At 42.1% G+C, this 10,406-nt stretch overlaps 1 protein-coding gene across 2 annotated transcripts in view; it reads right to left on the reverse strand.

Annotated features, from left to right (window-relative positions):
- The window catches only part of Arhgap42 (Rho GTPase activating protein 42), a 247,051-nt gene that overhangs the window by 37,940 nt on the left and 198,705 nt on the right, over nucleotides 1-10,406 (reverse strand). For both annotated transcript variants that reach the window (XM_029481163.1, XM_021171512.2), the window contains 2 exons: nucleotides 3,555-3,655; nucleotides 1,521-1,630 (listed from right to left, as the gene is read on the reverse strand). In XM_029481163.1, the coding sequence (XP_029337023.1) occupies nucleotides 1,521-1,630; nucleotides 3,555-3,655 (211 nt within the window). The remainder of the gene's footprint in view (nucleotides 1-1,520; nucleotides 1,631-3,554; nucleotides 3,656-10,406) is intronic.

A 10,406-nucleotide genomic window follows, 5' to 3' on the forward strand; every position in this document is an offset into this window, starting at 1 on the left:
AAAAAAAAAAAACAAAACAAAAACGTTGGAATAGCATAATCTGTCAACAAACAATTTGCATTTCTTCTGTAAATATGAAAATGGCTCACTAGAATGACAAGAAAAGAAAAAATGTATAGAAGGGCCCAGATAATTGGATATGATTGAATTGATTTTTGTTTCTCTGGGACAAGTTCTAAGCACCACAAGCTTTATATACTTCAAGCTTGTGTTCCTCTCCCTTCAGCCCTTAGAGTGCTGTGATTACAGATGCTTGTTGCTGTGCCCAGCCTTGCTCCAGAGTTTAGGTCAATATTAAAATGTGATACAACTGTCAATACCTGCTGGATGGTTTTAGTTTGTTCTGGGTGCTGTGTTCATAAGAACACTTTATTATCTCATTTAACCCTCAGCAAACTCTAGAGGTGTGGATTTAATTTTTTATTTTAGAGATGGAAATGACAAAAGTACAGAGTTTAAGTAATTATAACTAGAATATGCAGAAATATAACAGTGCTGTGCACCTAGTAGCCCTCTAGACACTTGGCCAGCTCTGGAGTATGTTGTATTCCCTCTAGAATCTTCTGAGTCCATGATAGTAAAACCATCAGTGATGTTAAAAATGCCTATGATGAGCTTTTGCCTGCTTTAGGTACCCCTGTCTTCTTACTGGGTTGCTTTATCCAGCCTTAAGATAAAGGGAGGTGCCTTGTCTCACTGCAATTTGATATGCTGTGTTTAGTTGATATCCCTGGGAGGTCTGCCCTTTTCTGAAGGGAACCAGAGGAGGAGTGGATGGTGGGGGGAGTGGGAGGACTGGGAGGAGAGGAGGGAAGGGAAACTGTGATCAGAATATAAGATGTGAGAGAATAAATTTTAAAAGTAAAAACATTTGTCTTGAAACCAGCAACCAACACTATGGGCTTCTTCTCCTTTGCTGGGGTATAGGCTGCTCTGCTCTTTCCTTTACTATGCTAATCATATATATATATATATATATATATATATATATATACACACACACACACACACACACACACACACATATAGTTTCTCTGGGACAAGCAGCATTATGCCTTGTGGCTCTTTTCTATTTTAAATATAATACAATGAAAATTTCTTGGATAAATATGTGAAAGACTGAAGTAAACATGTTCACAGTCTCATTACAAACACTATATGTCAGTGGTTTTCAGCCTTCCTAATGCTTTGACCCTTTAATACAGTTCTTCATGTTGCAGTGACCCAAACTACAAACTTATTCCCATTTCTAGTTCATAATAATAATTTTGATACGTTTGTGAATTGTAATGTAAATATTTGTGTTTGCCAATGGTCTCCTACTGCCCCTGTGGAAAGGTGAATCACCAGTAAAGAGGCTGTGACCCCCAGGTTGAGAACCTCTGCTCTACCCCATTTCAGTAAAGAGGCTGTGACCCCCAGGTTGAGAACCTCTGCTCTACCCCATTTCATGTTGTGCTTCTTCAGACTTAGAAACGGAAATTAAGTAAAAGCTACAAAGTGGAAAGTAATGCTCAAACCTTTCGACCACTTCTATGTCAAAGCAGAAGCGCTTGTCAATGGAATCTGTCTTCCGTCGGATACACGACTTTAATTTAAACATTTCAGGCGAACCAGTAACAAGGCCGTTCTGAAAAACAAGGTATCTGGTTACTAACATAAGGTAGTAGTGGATTGAGTACAGTGATCAAAAGTTGTCAACTGGATCTGCTAACTTAAAGATAAGTCATGCATAAAAATTTAACTTCCTCTGCTTTCTAATTTTCTCCTCTCATTGACAATATACTGTGTTTTGTTTTAAAAAAAAAATCTGCCACAGGATTTCCCTGTACCTTAAGGCAATCTACCCTGAAGAGGAATAGGCATTGTACAGAGTACACACTCTTGGACTCGGAAAGATGACACAGTCACTGTAACATCACAGTTGCATGTGTGGTATGTGTGCTAGGATACTGAACAATTTCTCCATCAAAATCCCCTATTATAATAAGTAAACATGATACAGATAGCTTAGAGATTAGTGCCATAGGTATGTTTTTGTACTGGAGTCTTGGAGTGATAAACAGTGGCTTGCACCAAATCCCAAAGGAGCCTGAACAGGAAAGAACAGGAGCCAGAACAGGAAAGCTCACATTCACCGTTCTGCTCCTGCAGGCAGCCATAACATGCATGGTTTCACTGCTAGCCCACTTCTTGGAGAATAAAATGCATCCTCTCTGGATGGGACAGAAGAGGGGCCTGAGGACTCTCAGAAATCCTCTTCTCCATGTGAGATACCCATCTAGAATGCAGAAAAGTTTAGCTCAATATTCGTTAGCCATTTGGTGGTTGTGAGCCTCACAGATTTATTATCAGCAGTCTGGCTTAGTTTGTTTGCATTATTGTGACATAAGTTGACTTTCTGTCAATCGCTATTCAAAGTGAGTCACAGATAAATGTGAATTGTGACTTAAGGACTCTGCAGGTGAAACACAGGCTTTTTTTTCTCTGGTATGTTCCCCTTCTTTTATGTGTGTCTTTCACTTTGAATTATTAGGCTCTGGTGGATGCCTGAGCACAATAAGTTTCAGTTAATACATCATAACATTTCTAGCTTTAACCATCTACTCTACCATGCCCCACATGACAAACTGCCTGGGTGACTCATTTACTTTCTGGAAACAACTTCCTCATCTGTTAAAATAAGGTTGGAACAAATTATCTTTTGGACAAAATCCACCTCCAGAATTCTTAGCCCATGACCAAATTAGCTAATTCACAAGATTGGGTTAGGGTTAGGGATAAGGGTAGGGGTAGGGTTTGGTTAACTAAAAAAAAAAAAAAAAAAAAAAAAAAAAAATGGAAAAAAGGAAAAAGAAGGCAATATAGAAGGAAAGATAGACAGACAGGAAGGAAGGAAAGAAGAAAAGAAGGAAGGAAGTAGGAAAAAGAAAGACAGACATAAGGAAGGAAAGGCACAGACAGAAGATGAAAGAGAAGAAAGAGTGAGTTACACTTGATGTGCAGCACAGACTGTACCATTTCATCAAATAAGGTTCATCATGTTCTATAATCCTGGCTAGCCATGAAACATTTAGTGACAAATTTAGAACCTTGATTGTTGATTTGAAAAATTGTTAGTCAGCATTTTGTTATATGAATTTATTGAATGTCAGAGGCTAGGGCATACAAGGGCTTCTATAGCATTGCTGGCTAGGACAGGATACAGAATCTTGGGGACAAGCTGGGCCCAGGCACTGGCAGTCCCTTCCTTGTCTGGTAATGAACCCGTAGTGTAGACCTCTCTTCTGAAGCTAGAAATGTAGGAGGGTACCTCAGATATTTACTGAAAGATTCCTACTTGCAACACAACTGTTTATAACTACACGGTAGCCCAGCTAAATAAAAACACTACCCATTAGTTTTAATGTAGTTAAGGTCACTAAAAGTCTTTTAGTGACCTTTTCAGTTATTGACAATGCATGCAGTTACTAGGGAAAGGAAGCGTAAGTGACTATTGATCGCCCATTCCTTAAATAACATGTTTTAACTTCAAAAGGAGAGAGCTCACTCACCATCTTCCCACTGGCTTTCACATCGGAGACGCTCATTGTGAACATTTTGCTTCCTTTGTCGTAAGTACAGTAGTGTTTAGTCCATGTGAAACCCAGTGGTCCTAGTGCAGAAGACAAAAGCCACTTCAGATTTGGAGGAATGCTCTGTACCTGAGTGTGTGTGGGCATGGGCAAATGGAGAGTGTCCACACATCACTGTACCTGAGTGTGTGGGCATGGGCACATGGAGAGTGTCCACACATCGCTGTACCTGAGTGTGTGCATAGGCACATGGAGAGTGTCCACACATCGCTGTACCTGAGTGTGTGTGTGCATGGGCACATGGAGAGTGTCTACACATCACTGTACCTGAGTGTGTGCATGGGCACATGGAGAGTGTCCACACATGACTGTACCTGAGTGTGTGCATTGGCACATGGAGAGTGTCCACACATCACTGTACCTGAGTGTGTGCATTGGCACATGGAGAGTGTCCAGACATCGCTGTACCTGAGTGTGGGTATGGGCACATGGAGAGTGTCCACACATCGCTGTACCTGAGTGTGGGCATGGGCACATGGAGAGTGTCCACACATCACTGTATCTGAGTGTGTGCATGGGTGGGCACATGGAGAGTGTCCACACATGACTGTACCTGAGTGTGTGCATGGGCACATGGAGAGTGTCCACACATCGCTGTACCTGAGTGTGTGCATGGGCACATGGAGAGTGTCCACACATCGCTCTACCTGAGTGTCCACACATCGCTGTACCTGAGTGTGGGCATGGGCACATGGAGAGTGTCCACACATCACTGTACCTGAGTGTGTGCATGGGCACATGGAGAGTGTCCACACATCGCTGTACCTGAGTGTGGGCATGGGCACATGGAGAGTGTCCACACATCGCTGTACCTGAGTGTGAGCATGGGCACATGGAGAGTGTCCACACATCACTGTAGATGGAACATCTCTGTCAGGAAAGGTGACTGAGGAACATATTACAGATTCAAACAGCTTCATTCAAGCTCCCTCAGAGACTCTGGAAACCCACAAGTGAGCCCATCTGTAAACTTCAGCTATCTTAATCTTGTCTATTGACATGGAATTTGGTAATAGGTCCAAACTATGAACAGAAAGTACTTGAAAAGCCAATCACACAGACATTGAACTATACTTTTAAAGATGGGGGTCTTCTTTGATTATTCTCAATCTTACCATGTAACCGAAGCTAGCCTTGAGCTCATGTTCCTCCTGCCTTCAGCTCCAGAGGGCTGGGGTTCCCAGTGTCTGTCACTATCCCTGGCTGCTGATAGAATACTTTCAGTACTTAGAATGTGGACAGATATATAGTCAGCACTTGACAAGTCAAGTAAGCACTTGAAAAATAAATTAAAAGTAAACAATCATTTTGTCTGACATTTTGACTTTGGAATTACTTCCTCTTAGTGTTATTGTGAGAGAAATAAGCCCGAGGATGGGTCTTGGAAGGTAGGATGCCCTTTGTATACCACAATAGCAGACATGGGTCTCCAGGGCTGAAATTCAGCACTTAAGACGCAGAAGCAAGAGAAGTTCACAGTCATTGTTAGGTACCTAGCAAGGCCAAGGCCCACCTAGGCTACAGGACACCTTGTCTTTTTTAAAAAATTCAATTGTTTTTAAAAATCATAACCCTAGCGTCTTGTGGAAAAGCAGGGGATAGAACTGAGCAAGCTGGAGGGGGGAATCTGGTACACCACAAGAAGACCTACAGAGTCAACTAACCTGGGCCCGTGGGGGCTTACAGAGCCTGAGCCACCAACCGAAGAGCTTGCATGCGCTGGACCTAGAGCCCCACCAGACCTAGACAGATGTGCAACCTGGTCTTCATGTGGGTCCCCTAACAAGTGGAGGAGGAGCTGTTTCTGACTCTGTTGCCTGCAATTGGATTCCCTTTCCCTAACTGGACTGCTTAGCTGGGCCTCAGTAGGAGAGTGTGTGATGAGTTCTATTGAAATGAACAAGGGTGAGTAGTACCCAAGAGAGGCTTCTCCTTTTCTGCGGAGAAGGGAGGATATAATGAAAGGAGGGATTTGTAAGGGTTGGACTGGGAGGCTACAATTGGGATGTAAAGTGAATGAATAAATTAATGAAAAAAATCCCCTATTTATATCATTTGTATTAAAAAGAAATGTGTATTATCAGTAACACTCATTTTGTTTCTGCCCTTCTCATAGCACAGCACTCCATGTTATGGGCTGCTAGTATCCCTGAAGAACCAGATGCTCCTGTGTCTGCAGTGGGGTGTAGCCTTCATTCTGTGTTTTCCTGACAAAGTACAAGAGCTTGCAATTACCCAGAAGACTGTCCTGAATCCGAAAGCCATGATGGGCTGTGTGAGTTGGAAATAGAGCTTAGGGCTCCCTTCCTCGAAGCTTCTTCAGCTCCCACTCCAACCACTTTAAACCGAATCCCTTAGATACCTCTGTGCATAATATGACTGCTGGCTTGATTTCAGAACACTGCACTGAAAGGCAAGCAGTTAGAACAGAAAACAGCCCCTCGAGACAGAGCTTCAGGAGCTGCTGGGTTTCATTTTTATTAATAACAAGCATCCATGGTATCAGCTTTAACTTTGGTAAATACTTAAGGTACTTTAGATTTTAAAATGACAGGGTACACATACACTTGGCAACCATGGAGGGATTACAGCAATTAGCTCCAGTTCTGTTGTGAAAGCACTTCATACCGCAGTACTTGACAAAACTAGATACTCCATGCCATGTGAGGTAGACTTCTTAACAGCTGGTGGCACTGAGTGGCACACAGCTGATGCAAACTGGGGACTCATTAGGTAGGATAAGCTGGTATTTTAAAACGAAGCAGCCACCATGCTCCAATGACATTTGAAACAGAAAATGTCTTTTTATCCTGCCTTATCTTACACATGAAACCCATTGCACCTTGTGATGATGTTTGCTGTTCATCCTGTGTCTCCCCTCAAGGCTTGCTGGCAGCTGTGTGGGAGATGGACTTAGATCTAAGTTGCTTAAAATTCCTTTACTAAAGAATCTGGAAAGATAAATTTTATCACAACTCCAAGGCTGCAAAACAAAAAAAGCCCAGTCATCCTTTCCAGTGATTAAAGAAAGTGGTGACAGTTATTTGGCAGGGTGGGGATCATATTCTTCAATACCTACTACAAACCTTTACTTCAAAACCTTCATGTTAGACTTTATAAAAGAGCATGACACACCTAAGAAAAGCAAGGCCACCAGCTGTGGTCATTTTAAAGAAATAATACTGTAAATTGTTTTCATCACTTTACTTTTGAAGGTAAAGTTATTTTCATACATTATGTTCTGATTATGGCTTCCCTCATCTTGTCCAGATCTACCCCACACCCCATCATTCCAACACCACACTTTCTCTCTTAAAAAGCAAACAAGAATAAGACAACAAACAATTAACAACAACAAAAGAAACAAAGAAAGAAGAAATATAGACACACACACATAAACATACGCACACACAAACTCAAAATTGGATATCATAATTAACAAATAAAAGATTTTTAAAAATATTTTGTAACCAATCCTAAATCTGATAGGGGACTAATTTCCAATATATACAAAGAGCTCAAGAAGCTAGACTCCAGAAATTCAAATAACCCTGTTAAAAATGGGGTTCAGAGCTAAACAAAGAATTCTCAACTGAGGAATACCAAATGGCTGAGAAACACCTGAAAAAATGTTCAGCATCCTTAGTCATCAGGGAAATGCAAATCAAAACAACCTTGAGATTACACCTCACACCAGTCAGAATGGCTAAGATCAAAAATTCAGGTGACAGCAGATGCTGGCAAGGATGTGGAGAAATAGGAATACTCCTCCATTGTTGGTGGGATTGCAAGTGGTTACTCTGGAAGTCAGTCTGGAGGTTCCTCAGAAAATTGGACATAATACTACTGGAAGATCCAGCAATACCTCTCCTGGGCATATACCCATAAGAAGTTCCAACTGGTAATAAGAACACATGCTCCACTATGTTCATAGCAGCCTTATTTATAATAGCCAGAAGCTGGAAAGAACCGAGATGTCCCTTAACAGAGGAATGGATACAGAAAATGTGGTACAGTTACACAATGGAGTACTATTCAGCTATTAAAAACAATGGATTTATGAAATTCTTGGACAAATGGATGGATCTGGAGGATATGATCCTTAGTGAGGTAACCCAATCACAAAAGAAGTTCTTAGATATACACTCACTGATAAGTGGATATTAGCCCAGAAACATAGAACACCCAAGATACAATTTACAAAACACAAGAAAATTGAGAAGCGGGAAGACCAATGGGTGCATACTTCATTCCTCCTTAGAATAGGGAACAAAATACCCATGAAAGGAGTTACAGGACAAAGTTTTGAGCTAAGACGAAAGGATGGACTATCCAGAGACACCCCACCCAGGGATCCATCCCATAATCAGCCCCCAAACCCAGACACAATTGCATATGTCAGAAAGATTTTGCTGAAGGGACCCTGTTATAGCTGTCTCATATGAGGCTATGCCAGTGCCTGGCAAATACAGAAGTGGATGCTCACAGTCATCTATAAGATGGAACACAGGGCCCCCAATGGAGAAGCTAGAGAAAGCACCCAAGGAGCTGAAGGGGTCTGCAACCCTATAGGTGGAACAACAATATGAACTAACTAGTACCCCCAGAGTTCATATCTCTAGCTGCATATGTAGCAGAAGATGGCCTAGTCAGCCATCACTGGGAAGAGAGGCCCTTGGTATTGCAAACTTTATATGCCCCAGTACAGGGGAATGCCAGGGCCAAAAAGTGGGAGTGGGTGGGTAGGGGAGCAGGGCGGAGGGAGGGTATAGGGAACTTATAATAAAAAATAAATTAATTAAAAAATATTTTTAAAAGCCCAATATAAAGCAATATAAGACCCCCACCCTGGAAAAAAACTGTGCAGAAATACTTGAGTTCATTTTGTGTTGGCCATCTACTTCTGGCCATGAGGCCTGCCCTTAAGAATGGTTAGTAAGCCTGGTGGGACTCACTGGAGAAGTTAATTTTTTGTTTGTAAGCAGTTATCAGCTGAAGATAGCTTATTGTCTAGGAACAGGAGCTTGCATCTGCATCCCCATCTCAGCACTAGTAACCCCTGTGTCTGGGAATGTGTAGGGGGCCCTTTGCTTGTTGCCACAGGGTCTGTGAGTTCACATGTGTCCCAATCCTACTGTGTCTGGAGGCCTTGTTTCCATGATGTCTTCCATGCAAGCAATCTTCCCACCTCCCCATAGTTCCTTGAGTGCCGAAGGGAAGAGTTTGACAGAGACATCCCATTTAGGACTGAGAGCTCTAAGGTCGCCCATACTCTCTGCATTGTCCAGTTGTGGGATTGTCTCTTTCCATCTACTGCAAGAAGCATCATCTCTGCTGATGTTTAATGAGACATTGATCTACCGGTGTGGGGTTTCTTTTGTTGTTATTGTTTGTTTATTTGGTTTTGCTTTTGTTTTGGAGCAGTCGTATTTGGTTTAATCCTAGGTCCCCAGGTTCTTGGCCACCTGAGCAGTATTGGAGATGGGTTCCATCTCATGGAGTGGACCTTACACCCAATGAGATACAGTTGGTTAGAGCTACACGTTTGATCCACCATTGCATTAGCTCATCTTACGAGAAGGTCACCATTGTAAAGTGTTTGTAGCTGTGTTGGTGTTCAACATTCTCCTCTAGTAGCTTGTAGAGTACTTTCCATTACTAGAACACCAGTCAGTAGTGGTGAGGCTCAACTTCTCTGTGTTCACTGAGTTATAGAGGTCTTATCTTCAGCAATAGCACAGTTTGTGGAGAGCAACCAATAGCCTTGGAAATAGCCTAAGCTATTACATGCTTCCATAATATAGCTTGGGCCAGCAACTCAACTAGCTATAGCCCATTCCTGGTACTGGGCTGCAGTTGCTGGCTGGTAGGAGGAAGCTCGCCCACCTGATCACACCTGAGCTTTGTGTACACTACAGCACTACCCCTGGACACTGCCATCACTGTGCCCTGCGCTACCTGGGACACACACATTTTAATCGTGGCTTCTAGTGATCTGTGCTCTTCAGGTTGGGCATGTGTTCCAACACCACCCCCAACCTTGTGCCTCAAATGCACATGCCTGTTTCTCACCCCACGCAACTGGCCCGCTCCCATGTCCTACATGCTCAATTCGTGTCATAGGCCTGAACCTTCCTGGATATATTTTTCATCACCACAGTCTCATGGCACAGCTGTCAGCTCTCTGATTCTTTCCATTCTGGTCCACACCAACTCTAAGCCAACTGTCTCTCTGCTAATGCAAAATATGTTTTTATATTACACAATCTGTCAAAGTTACTCAAGATTTTCTCTCCTATGCTGTCTTGATGATTATTTTTTGCTACTGCTAATAAATTATGATGAGCTCTATTCAGATATGACAAATTGACTTAGCTCTCAATCTTGTCACAAGTCTGCCTATTATTAATATATTTAAGTTTATGATAGATAGAATCTCCCAAAGTCTAACAGTTTACCCCACAGGGTCTCAGAAGCTATGGACACAGATACAAGAGACTGCCTGAATTGTGGTATGAAAACTACTGTAAAACACTGTGTACAGACTAAAGAGTCAAAGGCCATATTGTCTATGTTAAGGTGAGCCATTTCTCATTTCATGAATTATCTGATCCACAGGAAAAAAAGGGGTCTCTTCATAAAAAGCCCTTAGTCTTCTGGGCTTGAAAGCCAGACTGACTCCAACCAGGTTACCATGGAGACCACAGAGAACTGTTTAGACTATAGATGATCTCTGCCATTTTTTTTTTTTTTTTTTTCGAGACAGGGTTT

The sequence above is a fragment of the Mus caroli genome, chromosome 9 (assembly GCF_900094665.2).
Source record: "Mus caroli chromosome 9, CAROLI_EIJ_v1.1, whole genome shotgun sequence".
Lineage (NCBI taxonomy): Eukaryota > Metazoa > Chordata > Mammalia > Rodentia > Muridae > Mus > Mus caroli.